Source organism: Trichogramma pretiosum, unplaced genomic scaffold, assembly GCF_000599845.2.
Source record: "Trichogramma pretiosum strain Unisexual culture from Peru unplaced genomic scaffold, Tpre_2.0 scaffold22, whole genome shotgun sequence".
Lineage (NCBI taxonomy): Eukaryota > Metazoa > Arthropoda > Insecta > Hymenoptera > Trichogrammatidae > Trichogramma > Trichogramma pretiosum.
In genome coordinates, this window is record NW_019640932.1 from 634,932 (window position 1) to 661,972 (window position 27,041).

The 27,041-nt window shown below is 38.0% G+C and overlaps 1 protein-coding gene across 1 annotated transcript in view; it reads left to right on the forward strand.

Moving 5' to 3' along the window:
* The first annotated feature begins 570 nt into the window (after positions 1-570).
* LOC106648899 (transcription factor Sox-3-like) overlaps positions 571-27,041 on the forward strand; it is a 78,806-nt gene continuing 52,335 nt past the window's right edge. Inside the window, exon 1 of the mRNA XM_014366052.2 lies at positions 571-2,799. Within this exon, the coding sequence (XP_014221538.1) occupies positions 1,340-2,799 (1,460 nt within the window). The 5' untranslated portion in view covers positions 571-1,339. The remainder of the gene's footprint in view (positions 2,800-27,041) is intronic.

The window sequence follows — 27,041 nt, forward strand, 5'->3', positions numbered from 1 at the left end:
TATATAAATTCTACATCTGTAACTACTTTGAAAGATCAATTAGAAGGGGCTTGTATGGAATTGATAGAACCTTTGTGATGCAAATCACTCATTATTTATGAGTAATTAAGAAAAACAAATGTCTTATCGAGTCTATCGAGTGCATATGTGCATAAAAAAAATAGACGAAAAGTCGTAATCACTTGACATTTGTATAAAAACAAACAATTTAACACCTTGTTTGTTTAAATGAATCAAATATTACATAAAAAAATGTTGTTTTGTATCTCATTGTTGGTTGTAAAAAGTGCTAGAGTCGACCGCTAGATGTCATGTTTGTAAGCCAGGGCTCGAGACGGCATCGGCGAGCAGGCACCGCCAGCTGCAGTGGCGGGGATCGTGGCCCCGCCCATCAAACACTCGTGGCGTTATTGGCTTGCAGCAGCGACGGTAGGCGCGCGCAGCCAATCGATCTGCCCGTTCTCCAATAGATCCCACCGCGAGGAAAGTGGGGTCGTGCGCGATGCCTGTTACGAGGCGCGTTGCAGCTATAGTAGTGGACAGCACATTCGAGTCTCGTTCGCTCAACAGAAAGGAGCCAAAGTACGATAGGCAGCGTCGAGCAGTTTGCCGTCGATACTCACCTTTCGTCACGTTTTTGTTCCCAGTGTGTGTACTCAGTGCGCGTGTGTAAATCTCCGACGAACTCGTCAATAAAGAATTCTGCTTATTTTTGACTTGACGTATCGAGCGGTGATAATACAGTGCGTAATGAATTGTTGTTATCGAGGAACGCGTGATCAAAGATATTCGAAATAGCGCGCGCCTGTGCTGCCATTCATTGGATACACGCATCTACCAATAGCGGGAAATCGCAGTAGAGGGGAAAGATCTCATCGAGACCTCGTCTGCAGTAGTGGAGGGTGCCAGCTTACCGCGAGTTTCAGTGTGTACCAGTTTTGCCCAAGACAATTCAGCGACCAGACGTACCGCTTGTTTCGTTTGCGTCTCCTCGATACGGTGTTTATGTCTGTGAACAAGCAGTGTATACAATCACCGAGTGAGCGACCCTAGCTTGTGGAGAACTGTCGCGTTTGTACCGACTATTCAAAACGAAAAATTGTGCATTTTAGTGAATATTTGTGCATAAGGTGTGTTGTCTTAGCTAATCGAGATTCGGACTTGATGTCTCGAACGCAGGACTCTGCACGTTGGCAAGTTCAAGTGACAGTTGAAAGATAGTTAAACTTGATATTTAGCAACGAGAAAGCGCGAAGTTTGTTGCACCAGGACGTGAGCTAAAAGTGTACAAATTAATCGTTGTGGTGCATTTTTACAGCGTACCCTCACAGTGGATAATATGCTGACTATGGAATCTGACATGAAGGGTCTCCACGCCAACATACCCCCTCATCCTCATCAGGGAGTCTCGCCGATGGGCCATCATTCAGTTTCTCCGTATGCACCCCTTGGTTCTCTCATGCATAGCCCTACGTTATCGGGGAGCCCGCCTAATATGAACAATCTCTCTATTTCAAATGTGAATCATCATCATCAGTCGATGCAGAATCACTACGCGTCGATGCAATCGCAGCAGCAACAGCAAACGTCGCATCAGCAAAATATGTCTCAAAATCTGATGAGTTTAAATTTGCATAACGCCGCTCCGCAATCGCAGCAGCAGCAGCAGCAGCAGCAGCAACAGCAACAGCCTCAGCACCATCATCAGTCGCCACAGTCGCACAACAACCAAACACAAACACAGCATGCTCCAAACAATAACAATAACACGAGCAAAAACAACAATATCGATCGGGTCAAGAGGCCCATGAATGCGTTCATGGTATGGTCACGAGGCCAAAGGCGCAAGATGGCTCAAGAAAATCCGAAAATGCACAATTCGGAAATCTCGAAGCGTTTGGGAGCCGAGTGGAAGTTGTTGACGGAAAACGAGAAGAGGCCGTTCATCGACGAGGCCAAGCGATTGCGGGCTGTTCACATGAAGGAGCATCCCGATTACAAGTACAGGCCACGCAGAAAAACAAAGACCCTCATGAAGAAGGACAAGTTTCAATTGGGAGGAAGCGCGAGCGTCGGTGGCATCTTAGACCAGCGTCAGGTCGCCAACAATACGAGTTCTCAACAAGCTCCGATCTCGCGCGAAAATTGTTACAACATGTCGAACGGCTATTTGCCAAACAGCTACGGTATTCTCAACGATCCAGCGACCCCGTACCAGCCGCATTACGGACATTTGAGCGCCGCTGCCGCGGCGGCTTCGTACTCCAGCCGCTACGACATGCAGCACCCACTGGCATCGGGCAATCCGCCTTCGCAGATAAACGCCTACATCAACGGATTCGCGTGTAACGCTTACGGGCAGCCAACGAGCAACGTCCAGGGCGGATCACCGTCGCCGTACAGTCAGGTACAAGCCGGATCGCAAATGTCCTCGAACAATAGTCCGTCGGGCAGCAGCATTAAGAGCGAGCCCACCAGCCCGGGTAGCGTCGGTGTAACGCCGAGTCCCACGGGCCCCTCGGCGTCGGCGCCGTCGAAACCCAGGGACAATTCACAGTTCATGAACCAACAGTCTGTTCAGCCCACACACCAACAATCGCACCATCAGCATCAGCAATTGCAGCAGCTGCAGCAACATCAACAGCACCAGCAGCAGCAACCCACATCGGAACTGGCTCAGATGTTTAATATGATGATCGAGAACCCGGCTCAAAATATGATCGATCAACATAATTACTATAGCAACGCAGGGGTAGATGCAATGGGACAGCATCAAGTCATACCGCCAATACCGCATATGTAAGCACTATTACATAATACGATATATTATTATTCACAGCAATTACTTGAAATAAGATGTGAAATGATTATTTCTTGAGCGTAATCATTGTAAAAATTCAATGTTAGTGCACATCTTTTTTCCTAAACTTGGCATCAATCAGATGCAATACTTGTACTCAATTTAAAGTTTTATGAAATGTAAAGCTGGTGACTGCATACACCGTCGTTCATGTGATTGTTTAAAGTTTGTACAAGTATTTTGTTTTATTGATGGTTTTAATGTACATAACGATAAGTCCGAATCATAAGGCCTGTTAGCCAAATTTTCGCAATTACGTTCATGTGGCAAAGAGATTGGCTCAACACATTTTCATCAATACTCATTTGCTCGTTTTTTATTCTGTACATTTTTTTGTTGAATTAAACCCAATCTCCTTGCACAATCCGACGGTAACAAAGCGATTATTGATCTCCTCGTATCTTGCGGAGATCCTCGTTCATAGCTGAAGAGATGATTAAAAAACAAGAGAATCTCGATCATCGGTGCGAGTTCAAAACTGCGCGAGAGTCCCTGTTTCACTATTTATTTTTAGTATTTTATTAACTGCACTGCGGCATTTTATATATGCGTACATACACTCACGTTAAGTGTATGTACTTTGAATTCTGTAAATATTGTAATTTAGTCTATTTAATGTCGTAACAATGCTCCTTTCGAATATACTGCTTTTTAGATTTTTTCATTGAAATGGAAAAAGTCTGAAGTATAGGGTTATATTTAATAGTTACCACATAATGCGATAATCATTATGACGGTTGTTGAGAAAAATTTTTTTATTTGCGACTCGAACGCTAAAGTCTGTGCTCTTGCACGCCGACGTCTAGACCGATATCAAAAATGTTCGACAATTCAACTTCGATTACTTAAGATAAGAATATCGAGGACGATATCAAAATTTTCAACGGCGTACACGTTTCTGTGCGAGCATATTAGCTCGCTCGCGCTTTCCACAAGTGCAAATAATATTAAATATATTACGAAAGACAACGAGAATTACGTCGTTTCTTTTTTTCTCAAAATTTTGGCCGGTTGACGTCTTTATTTGCAACATTGCAGCAACATGAATTTTATCGTCCAAGTAGAGAGTTAATAATGTAGAAAAAGAGAAAAAAAGAAATGCGCTCAGTGATTCGTTGACGAGCATACGGGGCAGACTCGTTCTCCTCAAATAACCACTGTGATAATAAACGCACAAGGAATAACCGTGCGAGTATACAATATATTATATATAATAAATATGAATATATTTATAGTTAAATAGTTAAAATTTGCGATTAGCGTCTGTTTCTGCATGAGTGAGAGAATGAAAATATATGCAAATATGCGTACGTTAAAAAATAAGGTGTAATGATAGCGAATAATGTCAAACTGCACCGCGAATGATCATTACTGAAATATATAGTATACGATTGTAAAAAGTATTTATACATATGATCAGAAATTTGTGTAAAGAATAAATGTATTATATTTCGAGTGTATATAACATTATATATCATATTCAAACAATAACAAACTGTTTTCATTTATTTTTGCACCTTTTTTACATAAATACCATGTACACATATTATTTTTCCCCTGCCCATTTCCTATAAAAAATTTCATCGACGAAATCCAAAAATCAAACGCATTGAGCTAAATCAAAACTTTTTTGCCCGAATCAACCAAGTAATCGAGCATTTCAAGTTTAATTTTTTATTATTCATTCAATTAATTGTCCTTAAATCATTGCACTTTAATAATTGATCATAAATAACATCTTCTAACCTAATTTTTTTTCATTTTTGCTTCACGTTTGAATTATAAATTTAATTTTTCTTATATTTATTAAAGTACAATTCTTTTGTGTAAAATTATTATTGAACTTTACATGCATGCGTGTTAGAAAAAAACGAGATTAAGGTTAAATAATGCACACCAGTAAAAATCAAAATTATAATGAAATATATAAAACATCCTTCTCTTTGTTCAGTTAGGGGAAATTTCGATAGATAAATGTTTTTCGAGTATTCATTGGCACAGAGGACTGAATAAATTATAAATTGTACATTGCAATTTTCCTAGAAAAAAACATTCCACCTCAAAAGAAATGAAGTATAGAAAAAAAAGTCATACTTAAAATTTAACATTTTTTATAATAATGTCTTTTAAATTCATTGTTTCAAAGCAACATATAAGATAATCAAATGGATCCATTTTACACTTCATCTTAAACATTGCTTGATTATTTTCTATAATAAAAGTCAAACTGAGGTATTGACTTCAATTTAAAAAGCAGAAAATATTAAAATCATCACCAATAAAAATATCTATAAAATTAGATACTGTTTATAATCATAACAATAACATAAGCGAATAAACTAATGTTCAAAAATATAATGCTTTCATACATACTGCTATTTTTACGAAGTGGCGATTTCAAATATATAAAAAACCATTATAATACCTAGAAAACTGCTGAATTTTTTAATCTTACCTCTCAGCACTTATCTTATTTCTTTAATAAGGCGTAAATTTTTACATGAAAAACTGTTTTGTTTTGATTTTACGAAATTATTCAGCTTACAGTTTCATTTCCATCTGAATCTATTCATTCATTTATATTTAATAAAATGTTTCTTTGAATAGAATATTTTTTATGAATTTTATTTCAAACAATTATATTATATTTTTACGATCCAAAGATGTACAGTGCATACGCAGAAGTATGTACAATCAAGCGAAACTGCATGCAGGTAATTATAATTTCATTTTTCTTTATTTTATCACGGTTTTATGCATTATCAACTCCCCCTGCATCTACACAGCATGGCAGTTATACGAGACATCGAGCGAATTTCACATTTAAACGACACTCTGCTGTCGCCATTTTAGCGGCTCACTGTACTGAAATGTACCAGTATGTGTGTGTGTGTGTGTGTGTGTGTGTGTGTGTGTGTGTGTGTGTGTGTGTCTGTGAGCACGCGGCTGTGTGTATCTGTATGAGTACATATTGCACGCGCATGAGCGTACAGAACGCCCGTGGAGTATACGGTTAGCGCAACAGCGCGACGACCGATACGAGAAATAAAAATAAAAGGAGCTCATTTAGTTAACCAATAAATATTTCATACAGCTGTATGCAAAAACAGTACGCTTTATTTGCCATATATTTTCCATTTAACGACTATCCTCGTATATCGCGCAATAATATTGAGAATTCACGTAGCAAATGACCAAAAGATGATGACCATGTCCATCGTGAATGTTATGTGAGTGCGCTATGACAAATAGTTCCTCCATATGACTGGAAAATTTGTGATATTTTATACTGATATCTGTAAATTTCAAAATATGTTGTATGTATCGAGATTTATTATGTCACTCCAATCGACACATGCTACGCACAAATAATTAGTTTGTATCGATCAACTCGATGCAAAGATTTTATCACTCCCTACCCACCTTGTAGTAAATTTGTATTTGTTCTTTATAATACGTTCCGTGTACTCAGAGTTACAATCAGAGGTTCGTAATGGTACTTGTTCGCAGTCATTTATCGAAATTTGCCAATTTATATGTAACCGGCGTCAAGCATATGTTTGCCTTATTTATAAAATATATATTCGATGGTCTCTCGGTCATTATTTTTGTTTTCTAATGAGTCGTTTGACGCTATTTGCATAAACGTATTCGAAATTTCCCTTCTCGTCATGTCGCGTCATCTCGTTGTGTAGCGCGTAATTTAGAGGATGATTTTTATGCAGTGCACGACTGTGCTGTCGGCGCCTGGTACATATGCGCGCACGCATATAGCATAGACCACGCAAGGCTCCCGAATATCGGTGTACATCCCGCATGTTAAATGAGTATAGTGTCGCATCTTTGTCACGTCGTATCTTTGCTTATTTTTTAACTCACACAGCACGATAGGTCGCATCATTACATTTCAAATGATTATGGGTGGATGCTTGAAATTCAAAAATATGTTCAATTTGTTCTTTCATATATAGCGTTATAGCGTTCCTCTCTTAAAATAATGATGACCCTAAAAGTGAAGCCAATCTATTCGGCTTCTAATTGGTCGACTGACTTGTGACTCCAGTCGGAACATAATAAAGTGACATCTACGGTCAAAATAGCAACTTTTTCGAAACTGACTGAAAAATGTACGCGCGCGAAGCGCGCCTGAAAGTTACTACAATGAAAAATGACATTCAAGTGAATAACTGTATGCGTTTTGCTGCTTCAATTACAGGCGCATTATAAGGTATATGCCCCTATTTTTGACCATCTCCCTATATTCGATCAATGATTAATATTAACAACTTAATTGTACGAAAGAACATTTTTTTTAATTATTGGCTCAATGAATCGAATATCTTCAACAGAAATACATTATTCAAAATCAGATATCAAGTTTCAATCCTATGTAAAAAATTGATTTAAATTTGATCGAAATTAGGGCCTAACTGATCGAAAATAGGGGCGATACCTTATAACAAATTTATTAGAGCCAATAAACAAAATAAATGTTGCTACGCAGTACAATTTTTGGTGACAAATTGTTCTTGACAATTATCCTTTTGCCAATGATTTTTGTCGTTGCTTGTGTCTCGCAGTAAAATTATCTATAAACATATCATATCGATTTACTGATTTTTAATACACTCGGCTTATTCGCTAATCAATATAAAAATCATTGGTCCTGAAGGTAGTATCTCCTCGATATCTGCTTATAAGGTGGTCCTATCAAACAAAGACCGCACAACATTTTCATCGTGCAGGACCTCAACCATATGTATATCGTATACAACCCCACCAACCATTCAACGCTAATTGAAGTCATCCCCCTGCTTGAGACAAAAATCACAATTCATAATTTTATATGGGCCCCATATATGAGCGCCATGCAGAGGTACGAACCGTAGTGTGTATACGAGGTGTAGTGCGCGCGAGACCGCAAAAGTACAAGCAGCCGGTCAAAGGCCCTCTTCTTTTAACCCCGCGCAATAATTGTCGTACTGCTCGCGTTGCGCGCGGGTGACGTGCTTGCGCGCGCGCACGCACACGGACACACACACGCTCGTACATAAGTACAGCTCTGCATCGTCGCCACCGTCTCGTTTCTCCCTACTAAAATATATTTTTTCAGCCTCGTACTTATAACCCGTTCTCTCGACGCTCATATATACATACAGCACCACCTGGTCGGCTCTGATATATCGTCGAAAAAAAAACGAACTACTAGAAGATGTATATGCCCACAGGGGCGAACCTGAAAGCTATATCTGCGTTTCACTGCGTTAGTTAGTTCCTCTTCTGCTTATTTTTTTCTCCCATATCCAAGCGCGTCTTTATCGCGTAAAGCATGACGTTTATGACGACAAACGGCCTGCGCACACTGCGTATACGCTTTACTCGCTCCGAATTTCTTAATAGACACACGCGAATCCCGTAGGATGGAAAACTGTACAAACTTGCTCGTAGGAGCTGGTAATTAGTTGTGCAGAACGCGTGACCGAAGTCTTTTATGAGCCTTCCAGGGGTTGCAGAAAATAGTCACAGCGATACATCTATGCGACTATGCGACTTTTTCCTATTGTGATTAAAAGAAGGTTAACGGTATTTATCGGTTGTTTCGAGATGCCCATACGCTTGTGGATATGAAAAATGAGGATTTTTATTATGGTTAACCATAAAGATAATAAAATGCGAACATTTTGATTTACGAGAAGTACCTAATACTTACTCAGACGCGGGGATGCGAGATTCGCAAAAGGCCGAATAGCTCTTTACGGTCCTGCGCGACTTGATTGTTTTAAAGACCTTTTTACGGCGTGGTTTGTTATTCTTACTTCGATGCTCGAAGATGAAAAATATTAAAGTACGCGTTGTACCTTTCGCGTGGCGCAGTTGATTTAGTGTAAATCTCTGGCTTGATCGGTGATTTAATTTTGAAGATTTATGCAACAAACTTGCACACTGGCTGAATAAAGTGCCGCGTACGCTGTCGCGTCAGCGACACATCGCGAGGCTTTTTTTCGATTAGCAGCAAAAACCTTTCACTCCTTGTCATCGTGCGCTAACGAGAATCAAATTGTTACGCTAGCGGTACATCAGTGCGCCGTCACTTTCATGTTTTTCTTGCAATCTTTGTGTTCGGGCCAAGCAGAGAACGCCTAACCAGGCAGAACGTGAGAAAAAAAAATCGATACTCTACCTGTGTAACGGCGAGGGTACCCAGTTGATATGATAAATAAAAAAAATCAATGCGATGCAAGTACTATTTAATTTCTAGTAATTCGATGATCTCATTACCAAATGCCGAATTCAATATCATATAATCAATCGAACGTGTACAAATGCGCATGTGCTCGTGCATGTGTGCATACGTGCGTATGTACGTTCAAGTAGTTTGGTATACAGGCATAAACACGTAAGAAATAACAGGGTGGAGTAAGGAGGGGTGAACCGTGTCAAAGCGAGAGAACTGGCCAGTCGTCGCTGTTAGCGGCACTGGTGCTGCTACCGTCGCTGCTGTTGCTGGCCAAGCGACTGGTCCGACTAGCTTTGAGGGTCACTTTATCGCAAACAAATGGGTTACGCTTGTTCGACGCCGTATTTCACCTTGAATTTATTGTTTATTACGCAGATACGTATACGTGCGGCTCTGTTGCTGCTGCTACTCTTGCTGCCACTGCCTCTGGTTGCGAGCCCATATGCAGAGAGCGCATATCCGGAGATGATATAGAGCCTTCGGCTTACTCCACGCACTCTCTCCCTCTCTCTCTCTCTCTCTCTCTCTCTCTCTCTCTTTCTATCTCGCTTGCTCTGAGTACAACATTAATGTCGTTAATGGCCTAACATCACCCCATGCTCGTACATATTTACTATACGCAAATCGTCGGCATCGTCGTTGACGCTTATGCGCGCGCGTCCGAGCATCTCCTTGCCCATTTCTGAATCCGTCGTCATTTCGTCTTTTTGCCTAGGAAAAACTAGGAATACGTTGTCGAGTTTATTGCACGTGTGTTAACTTGAGCTTGTATTTTGCAAGATCACAGTCATTGAATTTTTTGGAAAATATGCAAGAAAACTACGAATTTGAATAAATTTAGTAACTTCATGATTAAATCACTCGTGATTTGTGAGAAATAAATAAAAAAGCCAATCTAAAAGATCACCTATGAAGAATGACTTCTGCGTGTTTTTAGGCATCTGCTGTACATGAAATCGATCATGATCATTAAACAGTAGCGCGAGAACTGTAATTATCCATTGACCGTTTACTCAATATAAGAAAAGCTCGTTGCATGAAACCTGTTTGAGAAAATATTTCGATAATCACTTGAGGTGTGAAACCTGACTTTTAATGTTTTGAGGAGATTACTTACGGAAGTATCTCTAGAATTCCTAAAGGAGATACAAGAAACTTTGACACTAATGCGCATTCAATAGATATTAATGGATTGTTGACTTTGGTAGTAGGCTTGATTGGAAATGAGTGAATGCATCTGAGCAGAGTCGATAAAACATTAGATACATCTGTATGAAAATAAATTCAAACAACAAGCGGTTTATGACCAATTTTGCGTGAAATTATTATGATAGTAACTGTTTTTTTTTTTTTTTTTTTAAGTACATGCAGAGACTGATAAAAGAGGGGAGAGGAGCACTGTAAACGATGACAAGTCCTGCACGAAGAAAGCAACAACGGCTGAAAGCAAATGCTGTAACTCGATTGAAAAGACGCTTCAAAAATTGAAAAATTACATTTTGCACGTGCGCCGAGGTTGCTACTGCTACCGCAGTGGCTGCTGCTGGTCGTGCATGCGATCAAGCGAACGATAGAACGCTGCGATATGTGCCTGCCATGGCCTCAAAGTATATACCCATCGTGTGGTATCAAGGATTGCTGTATTAATGTACACTTCGTGCCAGAGTCGCAATGCACAGGGCCGAGTTCCGAAATTAAGACAAATCGCGATACGATTACGATCACGGGATGAATTAATCTAAACGCGGCGGGTGGCTCGTAGCTCCTGTGCAATTCACATGCAAGCCTAGCATTAGCTCTCACTCTTTCGCCCGCCCGCTCGCTCTCTGCCAATTTCAAGCGCTCGCTGCGTGACTCTAAAATGTAAAAGCTGCATAGCAGGGTAAATGTCCCAATTAGCAATTTGTCTTCAAGTTTTAGACTATTTCGGGGTCTCGTGCTGCTGCTGCTTCTACGTACCGATTCTTTACGATCGCTTTGTGATTTAGTCCCTGACAAATGTTTCAAATATATTACTAGCTGCTCGTGCGCATTACGAAAATGCACTACACAAATGCACACGCGCGAGTAATATTTTGAAAAATATTATTTTTCAAAATTCGAATCTCACGAGCTTTTAACATAACCGTGCTTAAAAAAAGTGTTTGAACGCGGGATTCCCGACATCCTACATGTCCACTAGCACAGTTTACGGGAAGCTAAAAATCGCAGCAAATCCTCGGCAAACAACTAATATTTGAACGAGCGCAACAGCTCCTGGTGGCCCGTAAAGTTCGTATAGGAAAAAATTGCTGCGACATATATATACTTGGGCACACACGTTTAGTCACTCTTGTATCCTCGCGTGTCTTCGTATTTCTCGAAACGATACGTATGATGCTACGAGCGCGTACGCATAAGCGTGAGTATATGTGTGTCTGTGCGTGTGCGCGTGTGTGCTCGTATGCTGCTTTCGTGAAACAATATTTACCTTGAAAAAGACACAGGCGCACGAGGCAGAGAGCGATGCGTGAGCGAGGGTGAACGTCCAGATTAGCAGTCAGTACGGCAGCCCAAGAGCGCACAGGTGCTCTCCCGCGGTGCATGCATTCTGTCAATATTATCAGCGCCATTAGCTAGACGCTAAACTGCCGTATGCTTGTAGTGCTAAATGAATCTGCATCACAATAAATGTCTCTTCTCTTGAGATCTCAAGCGTATGTGTACATTTACACGTAGCATAAGTGCTCGGGCGTGTGTGTGGTGCGAGGTGCGTAAAGCGCGCTCCACACCGGGGACAGTTTGTTTTATTGTTATTTTTTATTTTTTCGGAAACTCATGAGACGCGCCGAATGCTCGAATTGAAACGACACACGATTCGCACGCGCGTGTGCGCCTATTGCGCCGAGGTGCGATACTCGCACCAACATTCGGACAGATTTGTACACGCAGACGCGATATCGCTCCGCCCGTGGAATATATACTTTTTAATGAGTCATCGGCTGAATTCTCACGATATTGGCATATGGGCTAGACAAATTAGCGCTTACATTTGTCAAAAAAGGTGAGATCTTTTGACACTCGACAGTTATGGTAGCTCCTGACGATGAATGTAAATGCCACTGGAACCAAGTACAGTTAGGATCTCAGCAAAATATGCTCTACTTCATTTTTCACTCTTAACATTATTAAAATATGTAACTGTGATGGGTTAGAATGCATTGGTTCAAGGCAAAAACTTATATAATGTGCGATGCATCGTATAAATTGGACAAAAATGCTGCCCTTCGTGCATTGTAAAAAGTCTTTCTGCTCACTTTTCAAGTAAGAGCGCATAACAAAATGAGTCAATTGCCGTAACCCAAGTCGATCGCGCGCGGCTAATTTCCGTGCATTGTCATCGCCTTCTTCGTCTCCACGATGCAGCATCGTACAAGTTTTTTAGTCTTTGCAGCTTGTATGAAAATTTTTTCCCCGTACTTAAAGTTCCAAGAAGTTTACGGGTGTATGTAATGCACGTAGAAGTTTTTGGTTTCCCGCTTAAGATCTATAACATGGTTATACAACACATTTCACACGCTGCGCGATTAGTATTACCTGGACACAATTTGTCACGCTTATCTTTACATTTGAAAAAATTACGAATTGAATCGAGATTGGAATAATTATGAATTGTTATTAATATTTGTTGCAATTCAGTCGAATGATGTTTTAGAAAATAACACATAATTCCCAACAGTTTCGTACTAATACAAAGTTTTTTAACTTTAGACTAGTGAGATTAAATTGATAAATATGAATTGCATCATACTAATCAAGATTGGAAAGTTCATGTATTCACATATTTATATCGTATAGTCTTTGCTGCGATGAGCTCGATTGTGCATATCAACAACATTGAGTGACTAAATAATAATTTTAATCTCCATTATGATATTTTTTTACTTAAATTTTCCTTTATGAAGTAAATATTTTTTAAGTTTATACCCTAATGAATGAACTGAAGTAAAACATACATTTCACCTTTCTGTAAAACCGACTTTTCGAAATAATCGTCTTTGGGAATACTGATATCAGAACTATCATTCATTGTTTACTGAAAACTATAATTACTCTTATACGTCTTTTGCGCGCATCAATTATTTAGTAGTGATTTGAAAAAGATAGTATTTTGACTGTAGATGTCCCTATATTTCAATTCGAAAGTGTCATTAGTTGTGTCAAAAATTTTTTAGCTAATCAGAATTTAGCTAATTAGAAGCCGTACTGCAGTTTCACTTTTTGGTCCGTTACTTTTTTATCAGTAACATAATGATAATAATAATAATAATAATAATAATAATAATAATAATAATAATAATAATAATAATAATAATAATAATAATAATATGATCGTGATGTTTAACTATATTTTACTAATAAGTTTTTACTTTTTAATGTTCCTCCTGAATATTTTGATTTTTCACACTATGAATTCTCAGTCATCTACAATTTTGTCAGCTGGCCGTATAAAACCAACTGAAATATATTTAGTTTTCATTATATAGTACGGTTTGATCAAAAGTCATGCTTATTATGCCCCTACGCTGCGCGCCAAAAATATATAAAATTTTTATAACGTTGCGAAAAAAGTAACTTTGAAGTGTTTTTCTTGGAATCCAAAAATCATTCAAAATCGGTCATTTTAGTTTGGAACAGCATTAAAATTTCTACATATGTTTATGACAGAGTTACCATTATTTGTATTGTAGGGCTAGTAACGATGGTTTGCAACAGTTCTTATTCTGGCGGCGCTTTCTAGATTATTTTCCTGAATTCAAAAATTGGGGCAAAAAAAAAATGCTAAATTCAAAGTCTTGTCATGACTTCATTTTGATAACTGCACGACATTGATTCAAAATTGAAATGTATCAACGCTAATCTATTTCGAATTTTATGAAAAGTTGCGATGTGTAAAAATTTCACCATTTTATAGGCAAATGCATAAAATATTATATAGGTAATGTAACCTTAATCATTGAAAATTTATTCGAAAGTCCATGTAACGCAGTATTGCACAATACTTAAGCGATTATGGGAACAACATGTGCATGACACCAAATTGAAAGACGAATTATTTTCTTAGTGTGAAAAACACTTATGTATTGTAGTTGTTGAGCAGAGTAGCCAAAGCCTAGACCTCGTAGACACTCCAATAACAATCTTCATAAGTACAACACACGCTCACACCGCAATATGAATTCCAACATTTATAAGTCGAAAACATATATTATAATAATACATGGAACGTACATTTCACATTATTCTCCCTCTACTGGTATCACCTGGGAGCAGTCACCGTACACATATACATATTTCTCCCTCTAATTCTCTCCTAAAATTCTCGCGCGACACGCTCCCGAAACGAACGAACTGGTTTCCCTTTGCTATAGCCACAAATCATCGTTCAAACTGCAGTGCAGCGCAGCTAGCAGCACACAAGGACTGCTATCCGAAAAAACGAGCTAGCTAATTTACGAGCGCGGGCTGGCTGCCGCAGCGAATTTGCAGAAATAAACTTTTAACGTGGAGACACATCATGCCTCGTTTTACAAAATCGATCAAATTTTCTCTCGAGAAAAATTTTGGACACTCGGCACGCTAAGACCTCACTCGCATACGCGCTCAAACGTCAAGACAATGCTCAACATGACGTATAATGGGGTCACTCGTTGCTTCAAAAATGATTGATGATAGTTTCACACTTCTACATACAAAAATTCGTTAATTATATTTTGAAATACAAAACGCTTGTCGCGCAACTCTTAGCCGCGACACAAACATTATACATTCTACGTCGAAGGATAACATTTTTGAATAGAAATTTCTTTGATCTCACTTTTACCCGTTGGAAATGCTTAGAGTGTGCGTTCATACTCTAACTGGCATTTGATGAGTATCGCATTTGAGATGCACGGTGAAGATACATCAGAGCTCACCACAAACTCGCTTCCGTGCTGATTATAAAAGTCTAACCTCATCGTTATTGAATCATTAGTGCTTCTAAAACGCACATTATATCATAATATTAAATGAATCCGTGTTTCCCATAATTTACTTAGACACATAAACTTTTGGAGGCGTGCAAGTGAATTATTGAGGCGAAGAAAGACAATGAGGGGTCCGAGCGCACACAGTACTTTAAAAACAAGTGGTTTTGACACCCTTCTCGGACGAAGAAACAAAGTGTACGCAGGCAAGAGATGCAAACATTATGCTAATTTTCTCAACTCAATGACAATGTTCAAGCTTTATAATATGTGCACGCGCGACGCGGTGGAAACAATGATTATTACTTCAAACATACCTGTGATTCAAAATTATCACAAATAATCGACCAAATTTTTATAAATTAAAATTCGGGTGGAATCCTCTACGACGTCATCAAATTGAATGAGAAGCGCTTTAAGTTCTCAGCTATCAATTTGGCAGTTCATATTTCAGCCATTTGATAAATGATAGAAAATATGATTGATGATGTTGTGGCTGCGCATGTTATTACTGTCATTCTTGGAAACAAAAATGTCGCGTGAGATAAAGAAATTCAAGTATAAGCCTTTCACCATGTAATGTATGGGTATCATTCAAAGTTATGCATTTTCTGAGTGGTTATTAGTACATTTCATACATTTTTAATAAAATATTAATCGTAACCCATCACATGTACTCATGAACTTTCGTATTCGATTATAATACAGTATTCATTCATAATTCATGTAATAGCTTGCTCTCCAATTTTGACTTTTGACTCGGATCGATCACGATACTTATACGAGTATCACCCTTTCTTAGCTATTTTTCAATTTTTCCATAAGATTGTAGGTATTAATATGCACTGAACTCAATGTTTGCATACGTTCATGTTTGTTGTATCGAAACAGGAGCAGAAGCTTGAAAATTTATCATATTCGCAACGGTCGTAGATTCGTCCGAAAAATCTTGCCCGTAACCATATAGCATTCTTGGGTGGGGCAGTGCCAGCCGCCAGGCTGTAAATCAAACCTCGTGGTGGGTGTCTTTCTCTCCAAAGTAGCTACTGCATCGCATAAAATCTCGTTCACGGTGAAGTTTATACTTGCGTTTGATATGTTTGCCTTCGTAAAGAGCTTCTTGTACTCTCCTGGCATTGCGGTACAATAATAATTGTTTGCACATTTATTGATCACCGTTACTGTATATGAATGAACTTTTTACGGCGTGTTTCGATTAATGTTCAAAAATTTTATTTCATTATTTCACTTCAATTTTTTTCGCCTCTCATGCATTTCACAAAATTCTAGATTTAATTAAATTTTTTAAACTGTAACACATAAATTTTCGTAGCTTCAGGCGGCTTAATCTTTCATCACTTTTATCTTTTGTAAATATTTAAGACAAGTTTTACTTGAAGCAAGCAATAAATAAATTTCATAACCAACAACAAATAAATCACAGCATTGATCATAAATTTTATTCTTGTGATTTCTTACACTTGTCTTATGTAGCACATCTTTTTGTTTGTCCTGTCCTTTTTCGCTCGAAGTCACTTAACGCTTCAAGCGGAGGTCAGACGGTTATGCTTGTAATCCGTCACTTGAGAAGTGTAACCTTGAAGTAGAGCTGTGAACATTGCAGCTTCCAAGCAAGTGCAATAGTACTAAATAGAAAATTTTTTATGTTTTTTAAAATTCAAGAATTACTTCCGTGCAAAATTTAGATTCCCTTAAAAGACAACTGAAAATCAATGGTTTCAAAGTTTTGTTATCTAATGTAGCTTATAAGATTCTAAATTTGATAAAAAATGTCAGCAACTTGATTCACATAATTAAAACTTTTTTTTAATTTAAAACACACAACAAAAATTTACTATATTAGTTTTACTATCACTCAAAATGATTTTGCGAAAGAAAATCATTATGCGTAGTTAAAAAAAGTCTGTAATAACATTTTTTTATATTATTTTTAAAAATTGTATAGCTTATTCAAAATTGAGATTAAGGAAGATCGAGATGTTCTATGCTTCGAAAGTCTCAAAATTTTATCTATTTTTTTTTTGTATTTCCTTTTTTCATTAATTACAAATTTTTCTGTTTTTTTGTATTGTTTCATGCACGTAAAAACTAAAGTTATAAAGTGATTATTATAAGGTTCTACAAGTTTTATTAATATGAAGATTTATGATCGATGAATTGGGTTAAAAACAATTGCTTAATAATAAATCGAAGAAACACAGCTTTCAGCCGAATAGAGAAAATTCGAGGAATGAAATGGTCAGCACAAAATTACGAATAATGTAAGGAAAAAAGGCTTGAGCTTGCTCAGGTGATTTTAGAAGTATGCGCTACTGTAGGTACCTATACCGCTCTCTATTAGTCTTTGTAGAAACTATCTAGCGTTAATCGTGCATATATCAACCTACCATTTTTTCATAATTAATTTATATTAATTCTTTGTAGTGAAAAAGATTTGAAATTCTTATCATGTAAAATTCTTTTATCAATCGAATGCGTTCTTTTACAAATTTTATTTTTCAAATGAAAAAAAATATACATTCAATTATTCGTGAACAAATGAAAACACAAGAAACTTGAAATGTTTTACATGAATTGCACAATACCCAAAAGCAATGTAGTCTCATGGCAACGACCTGCTTCAATCGACAAGAGATCCCCAAACACTTACCCTTCGACTCTGTGGCGTGCGTTCAGCGAAGCATTAATTAACGGGTACGCGCGACTAGATTACAAGTGCATCTCGCGTACGCGTGACGATATAATTAATTGGACGCAGCAACGCACAGGATCAGTTAATCGTTACAAGCGCTCATTCACTTGGAAAAGCTGTGTGCGAGCTTGGAAACTCGTGTTCGACTTCGTTGTCGAGTGTATATACTGCAGTTGCTTAGTGTAGTACCATGGGGACTTTTCTTTCTTGCACCACACTGAGAGTTATGCATTTTTCTCTGGAAACTTTTAATTTAATTAAGAATTCTAGCTTTGTTTGCTGGCTTTAAATGCCGAAAGAGTTATTCAATTATGATTAATATTCGAGCGAGTTTTGATATAAGATGATTTTCAATTCTTCTTGTTATGATTCGTAAACAAAAATATGTCATTATACATGAAGTTTCTATATGTACTTATTGTATAGCTCGGTGTGAGTTATTTTGAAGTTTGTTTAGTGAATATCACTATTATCTACTAATAAATTAATAAAAAAAATTTATTCCTATACTTATTTAAGTATTGTGTGCATTATTTTACTATGTATGCAATATTGTAAAATCGTGTTAATTGTATTTTTTTAGTAATTACATGAAAATATAAGGGCGTTAAATTTTTTATTTTTTTCAATTTTTGTACATTATTATTTTAATCAGCTATAGCTTCGCAAATACCAATTCAAAAAATAAGACAAAATAGTATTTTTCAGAATTGAGCAACTTATTAGATGAAAGTTTGATTTGACTGTTTAAATAGTGTGCTGACTGGATTGAACAAATAATCAAAATTATTGGAAGTACAAATTTAGATTGATGCAATATTCTGATGCTTATTCTAAAATTTCAAAACAATCTATCTACGAAAAAGTCTAGTACTTCAAAATAAGATATTTTCTTAGTAGAAATTCAAAACAAAAATATTATTCAAACTTGAGCTAATGAAGATTATTCGTCTTATCAATTACAAATTCATTGAAACCTTTACGAAACATTTTAACACTTTAATGTATTTACTATTTTCATTATTATTTGATCAATAAACATGAACTAAATGATAGAAAATCGTCATCGCTACACCTAAGTTAATCACGTAGGCTTTGATACGACATTCTAAAGACTGATGAATACATTTTATGAAGGCAATGTACTAAAAACGAACGCAAATATTTTTTTGAAAATTTTGAGAATTAACTTGAGCTCCCGCATCTCCAATAGTTGTCCGAAAGTCAATTTCAATTAAAAGCTTGGTTTATCGTATATGGTTTACTATACCGATAATATATAGTAGTTTTTTGTGATCAGACACATCTCCTGTCTTATTTGGGTCAAGACTTGTCAGAAATCTGAGTTTTCATATATGTAAAGAGAATTTCCCTACAGCTATAAGTTAAAAACGTAAATTTTAAGCTCACGACACAGATTCCTCAGGGAGGAATTAACAAAGCCAAAGAGAGAGTAAGAAAACATATAGCAAAAAATAAAAGAGAGAGAAATCACACAGTCTTGGTTCCTCTTTCGTCTATTTGCATTTAATTTATATGATCAATGTACAATTAGCTCCTGTTGGATTGTGCACTTGTTTACATATAATGAAAATTACAAGCACTTTTTTTCTTTTTAAATAGAAAAAGCACTTGAGAAGCGATGAAACTTCCCCGCGAAAAAAAAAAGATCTTAAAAAGATCTTTTTTTTTTTTTCGCGGGTCTCGATGCTCGATTTAAGAAATTTTACCAAGACTCTCAGATTTTCATTCAAACCTTGCATCATTTAACCGCGTATTCGACTAAAACTTTCATTAATAGTGCCACGATTCTGGATTGAAAATGCAGCTCACGGCTGCTTGTGTACACTATGTTAAAGCTCTCGTGCATTCCATCTGCCAATAAACCATTTTTACAATAATAAAAATATCCAGCGGCAACGTTTATGACGCGGCTTGAAATGACCTACCTCTCATTCGTTCGATTTTTTAATTAAAACGACAAAATACTTGATTTACCGATCATGATCGTTCAAAAGGGGAGGATCGCATTATCATCACCATTATTATTATGGCCCCAGCGAGGTCTTTTGACTAATTGGGTATACGCTGTATTCACGCGCACGCATACATGCATGCATACATACATGCACGCACACACACACACACACACACAAATGTACGCGCGAACGCACACACACTAAACTATAACGATCGGTTCGGCGGAGCGCCTGCCACGTTCGGCTAAAACAATGGCTTAGCTCATAAATTTTCCGTGAAGCCAACAGCCCGGGTGTACGGAGCTGCATCACCAGTGCAGGCATCTATAGCTGAGATATGCATATGAAGATGCCGTAAGTCAGTTGAGTGCAAAACTGCTTTTCGCTATATGTACTTGTAGGCTCGCACGTAGACAGGAAAATACTTCGTATACGTAGTGAGCGTTTCAATGGCGTTTCATGGGAATAGACGCGATGTCTCTGCGCCTTCTTATCATCTGTGTAAAATTAGTGAAAGTATCTCTAGGTTGAAGATTATCTTCTTGATCATCAGCTTCGACTAACCAATGTCACATATCGCAGTTTTATCGAGGGCCTAATACGTATATTATTCCCATAATAATGGATTAATTTTTCACCACACTCCCACGTACTGCCACGAGTGGTACGACTCAATTAAATAACGAGTTTGCAAGATGCTTGCGATTGAATTATAGGCGAGTGCATTTTTTTACCGTAGCGACAACGAGTACACACCGCAAGGTACCTCCTTCCGCGCTGAGGGCTTGCGTGTATTTTCATGCAAACTCTCATCGTCTTTATCGCATATAATTATAGGCTTTTGCTCCACGCATCACATTCTTTATGACTCGCAGCTTATAATCTCTTCTCGCGGACGCAGTGTAGCTATATTTTTCCGATTATGAGTTAAATTTCAATGATGTTAAATAATTGGCGTGAACACTCCTCTCTGCAATTGTCTTTACAAGCGTGCAGCTTGAATTTTATAAAATTAATAATACTCGACCGTACTATCCATATTAGCTAAAAGTGAAGAAAAATCAAATAAATTCATTATTTGCACATTTTTTTTGTTCACCATCAACCTATAAATGTGTGTTTTCTGAAAGTAAGTCTATACTGCGGCAAGTATTAAATGTACTCCGGAAGCCTCTTCCGCTAACAATACCTAAAAAATTTAACTTGCAAGTGCACTCGACGTGCGTCTACATGTTACTGCATGTACGTACGTATATATTTATTCGTTCGCCTTCTATGTTATATCTGCATACATCACAAACAGTTACAGTGAGCATTCGGAGAAGCGCCACGCGCCTTTGTCTTCATGCCGCACACTAATAGCTCGACTGGAAATTTCATTTTATCTCAAAAATACGTGATGAGAATGGCTGATTCGAGGCGACAATCAATGATTTGTTTAATTTTTTATAAGGTATATAAGGTATTACCTGCTGATACCGATCGCGCCACGCTGCCCATGAATTTTTAAAAGAGTACGTGGCAGAAGGGCATTTTGTTTTGCTACTTACTCTAAGAAATAAGTTTTTAATTTTCTCCTTTCTATTTATTTTGCAAGCGGCCGTTGTGAATTTGAGATTATCAAACGAGCATAGCAGTAGATCGACGGAGTATGACAAAAATATAAAAAATAACTATGTGGAAGCATGAAAACTAGGTGACAGCCAATGATTCGCGACATTTATTCATATACCGTCATTGATCATAATCGAGGCAGCAATGATGCCATAAAGCATACCTCGAATGGATCGTGTTGAGAAGAAGCGATCATTTCGCGGCAAATAGTTGTCATCGTTTCCTCATGACCTATCGACAGGTAATGACGACAATGTATATTGAGTTCCCCCTGAGCAGCCCATCACAATGATATCACACATATTAGCCCAATACTAGCTCGCATACATATCGATGCCTAAAAAATACTTCTTCGTCGATGATGAAACTGTAAAATGGCAATAAAAAAAGGATCGTTCATCATCATCGCTGTAATCATCAACGGGGGCCGACACGCGCGCCAGCGTGCGCGCGCGATCCAAGTCGAGAGAGGGAGCGAAATTTTCATGGAATCCCAAAAGCAATCGTGACACGTGACTTTGAAGTGCGTATCATGACTCGCAACACCGCACGCAGCAACCGAGGTGTTAACTGCAGAGTCACGATACAAGTGTGTATCTACACAAAAAAAGTGGGAATGCATGCTAGTGGCTTTTGAATAACGAATATGTGCGTGTCGGCAGTGACTGTGTATCAAAGTATCTCCGCAGTATTAAGAAGAGAGCAAAATTATTGTATTATTGATGTATCGAGATGAGTGACTTTGAGGAGGGGATGCGTATCTTTGTGCGATCTGTATCATTCGTATCATAACGGTGCCTGCAGTAGCATTTTTGTGCGCTGGGCCTGTAGTGTTGCGAATCAATTAGATTACGCTCGAATTATTTAATTGTCATGTGCGCATTTTATTAATTGTTACAACAAATATTCTCCCCTCCCGTTCCTGGGAGATCAATAAAGTAATTAATCTTACAAGAATCGACACCGCCAGCTCGCCAATAATATTGCGCGCGCAGGCCGCGTTTTAACGCCTGCATGAATATTTATCAGTTAATGCGAAACGCGTTTCATTTCGAGCGAGAGTATGTTTTTTCGACTTTAGATTATAGCATCATTAGGCATAAAATGGATTCGTTTAACACGATTTTTACGATATTTTACAATCAAATAATATACGTTTGCTTCACCTGTCGATTGTATGAGTAATAACGTTTTTATTTATCCCCGGTATATAGCTTGTAATAACCGTATAAAATTTGGCCCAGCATTGCCGATGCCTTCTTCGAAACCATGATTCCTCCTGCGGCCGAGCAAGAGGCGACGCGTGTCCCTCCATAATCAAGAACGTGTTTGGTTTATTCGATGATCTCTACCACAAGGCACGCGTGTCGCTTATTTCCGGGGATCTATCGTTTTTATTATTCGTACGTACACAGTCTCGCACATCTACATCAACTTCGAGCGAGGTTTATCTGCCGATTGGGCGAAAAAGCAGGTTCTCGATTTGCCGACTCGATATTTCTCTCGTCTTACCAGCTACTGAGGTGGCACGCGGGCAGGATTATTCCTCAGCGGACGAAAGAATTATTGATGCACTGGGCTTGGACGTGAGCAAAACGTGCCTATTTTATATTTATAGTAGAAAGTTCGCTGTTGCTACTATACTAGCGCAGCCGTTGCTTCATGTATATATGCATATAAGGTAGCCCTTTTATTCGCTCATAATGGGTTAATTTGTATGCATAGTAGCGAATAACATCAAATTTTATTGAAGTGTCATGAATATCAGGTGAATGTGTTTATAAAACCAAAGAGATTTATATCGATAATGTTTCCGATATTTTTTGCTGATAGGATTAGATGGCGCGTGTCAAAACGCCTCTTGAGAATACACGATTTAATTTGCTCGGACTCGTCGCATCGATGAATTTTAGAAACTCGTTTTTAATAGCGAGCGCACAAATATTATAGTTTGACTAAATCAATGCACACTGCGTCTATGTTTTTGCTGACTGCGGTAAAAAAAATATGCTTCTGGCGTTTTATTATTTTTTTTTCTATTTACGATACGCTTGACACTCGGCTTATCAGTCGTAACACATTTATACATAATATATCAAAGGTCATGGTCAACATACACAACGAGGTTTTACATAATATAATATAAATAAATATAAATGTACATAACTAACGAATGCTTTTTTTCTTTCTATTTCAGGTAAGTAGTCAACGATTATTTGGAAAAACATGGTGTTTGCATTAAATTATTTAATCAGATGAGTAGCATTCCAAAACGAGACTCGGATCGACATGGTAATGTACAGTCGCACGCTTAAATATTATGTTTTATCATTGAAATAACCACTGCGCGAAGCGTCGTTCTCACAACGTATGATGAAATTTATAAGCTGCAAAAAGCGGCTGCGTGATATGATGTATTAACAGTAGACACTTGTTCGCTGCGAGTGTACGCACACCTGTAAGCGCGAGTTGACCGGAGACACGGTGGGTGCACAGCTCGCCAACGCGTGCATGCATAGGTGTATACATGCGATATATGTGGCTGCAGCTTCGCGCGAGAGCACGCAGTGTCGCGCAGCTCGTTCGTCATCAAGCGTGACCGCTTGCCCTCCAACATTGCGGAAAATATATATAGCGTGCGCGTCTATATTTACCTAAGCGCGCACGTTTTTCTATCGCAGTGCAGCTCGTACAATGACGGCACGACAGCCGACGATTGCAAGCCAGCGCACCTTGATTTACGCCTCATTGGCTGCTGCTGCTCGTTGGGCTTGGTTAAAATTCAAATTTACTTTATTTCCGCTAAATATCGCAAGTATCTTTGCACCGAGAATATCCACCGTTTGACGCATTATTTCGCCATCGGATCATATATTGATAAGCTTTTTAATTTATTCAAAAACTGATAACGATACTAATCCAAACATAGCACAGCTATGGGCAAACTTGCAGTGCACATTTGTGTGTGTATGTGTGTATGTTTGTCGTTGAGCACTAACGAGAGGCATTTGCAGCGTACGCCTACGAACCGAGCAGCCTGACTCCGTGCGATGTGTAATAACATTCGCATGCGTATTGTTACACACGTATTGTAACTGGAACTAGCGTATCGCGTCGTGTTCACGTGGAAATGAAATACGCGATATCTCAACGTTCGTGCACAAGGTACTACTACGACTTGCAACTTTAAAATATCTTGGCATTCTCACACGATTACATCCCTTTTCTCGAAGATGCTTTGCCGCTAGGTCTTAATTTTTTACTTATTCCAACTAGTTGCTCACGTGCATTTATGCCGACTAAATTTGAAATCCAATCATTTTATCCCGTGCGCATCATTTCCAGTTAGCTGCCGACGAATGCGTTAAATTTTAACGAATCTCCGACGAACTTCAAGTAAGAATAAGAAAATCTCAAGGTGGAATAAACGCAGTGTCTACATTATGCATAGCACCGCGCATGGCGAGAGATCTCGCCGAATGAAAGAGGGAGACGTACAAGTTGTACCAGTATGATTTTCGGCCGGCACGAGGACTATAAATTCATAAACTGCTATACTCAAATGTTATGGAGATATATATAGATTTACGCACCCGCGGGCGAGCAAGCACGAGAGAGAAAGAGAGAGAGAGTGTGCGTGTGTGTGTGAGAAAGAGAGGGAGAGAGAGAGAGAGAGAGAGAGAGAGAGAGAGAGAGAAACTTGTTCTTTGCAGCGCAGTACCGGCACTGCGTGCAGCAGAACTTTCCCCGTGAGCAATACCTTGTGAGTTGTAGAAACTTGGAAAATGAAATCACGACTAGATTTGAACTACTACTGCGATGAACTTACGCGACGACGCGGCTTTTGAGCTTTCCTCTCGTACACAAGAGAAAGAGAGAGAGAGAGAGAGAGAGAGAGAGAGAAACTTTAAGTTTCGAGCTTGTTTAGAGTTCAAGAGTTTCACGCGGTTTAAGAAGTTTTATGAGAGTTAATTTTAAAAAGTATCGGGAATTTTAAAAAAAAGTTGCTTTATCCGTTTTGGGTTAGAGTTGCCTTATTTTTGTATCGAATGTGCCCATAAGATTAATTATTCGATTGCTCGATCGTACTTATGATTTTATCAAGCATTAAGAGCAATCTGCGCGAAACTGCACAATACAAGGAATTCGTTACATCACGTCGGATGTTTATTTATTGTATGGGCTCGATTATGTTGCATCTTGAATTATTAATTCCTCAATACGTATGCACTGTGTTTACATAAAAACGCACACTTGTTTATCGTATACATATATATAAGCTTTCGGCGTGCGGGTTGCGATCAATCAGTTCGCGCTCAGCACACGATCAACGTGCCTTTGATGAGACTCACGGATAAGTTGGAATTATTGCCCGAGCGTCGCAACGGCTCTTATGCAGCCACGTGGCTGTCGCGCGACACTGCCATACGTTTTTTTTCCTTTATATATGCTTCTGCTGTTTAGCTGTTGCTACTCTTCGTCGTAGTTTCGAAGAAACTTGAACGGTAGACTATGAATATTTCATCGTAGCCTGAGCGACAAAATGGTAGTGAAACTTCCGTTCTTGCAAATGAATTTTCTTCGCCAGACCGTACATAAAGATTAGATTAACATATTATCTGTCGTTTATTTTCATCAATGAGATCTCAAAAGATTTTATTTGACACTCAAAACTTTTTTTGAAACTTTTTTCCTCCTTCTTTTAAAGTATACTCATGCAGAAACGTAGATAATGTGCTAATTATTTTAAATTTTGATTTCAATATTTTCTATTGTTTGATTAACTACAACATAAGAAGTTCAAGTATGATTTTCACTTAAACGGTATTTTCCTTGTAACGAGATACTAGGAAGCGAGAGATTCTGGAACTAGAGACGATCGCCTTCAATTGCAATTATAATATTATCATTGAGGAAAGAAAAGCAAAGAAGTAATAGAAAAGTAAAAAAATATAAGTGATATATCGTAAAAGCACATCGTTGAAATGGTTGTGAGTTTAATCATTAATAAAAAAGGGAAGAAGAAATTCTGTCAGGATATTCTATAAGAACTAATAGTGAAAAAACTTTCATATAGGGGTTGCATATCAGAAAAAATTTCCGAATCCGATACTGTTTCTAAAAAATTTCAAAGCATCGATTTTCATATTCCTTCAAAAATCGTTACGAAAATTAAGTTAGGTGATATATTTTTTGACAAGGCGCATTGTATAGACTTTCTTCTTCTTTCTCACTTTTGCAACATGGGTGTTGACTTACTAACTCTGTATGAGCTTCGTGATGCTTATTTTTTCTTTTTGCTTGCAAGATTCTCATTTTAAACGCCTTAGCCACGGTTATAATAAACGACGTGATTTTTTTCGCAAGCTATGTACAACCGTTGAACTAACTGTTTTTCGCGGAAGTAAGAAAGAGCAACAGTTCCTGGTAGGCGTTTTAAATGAGTTATTTATCTAAAGATTGGTACGAATTTGTGGCTAATTTCACAGTGTACGATTTTTAATTACTATTACCAATTTCAATTGAATCCCAATAGAATCCATCAAATATTGAGATATTACTTGAAACAATAAAAATAAAATTTGATTGAAATACATTTTTGTCACATAAAACCAAATTTAACTTTGTT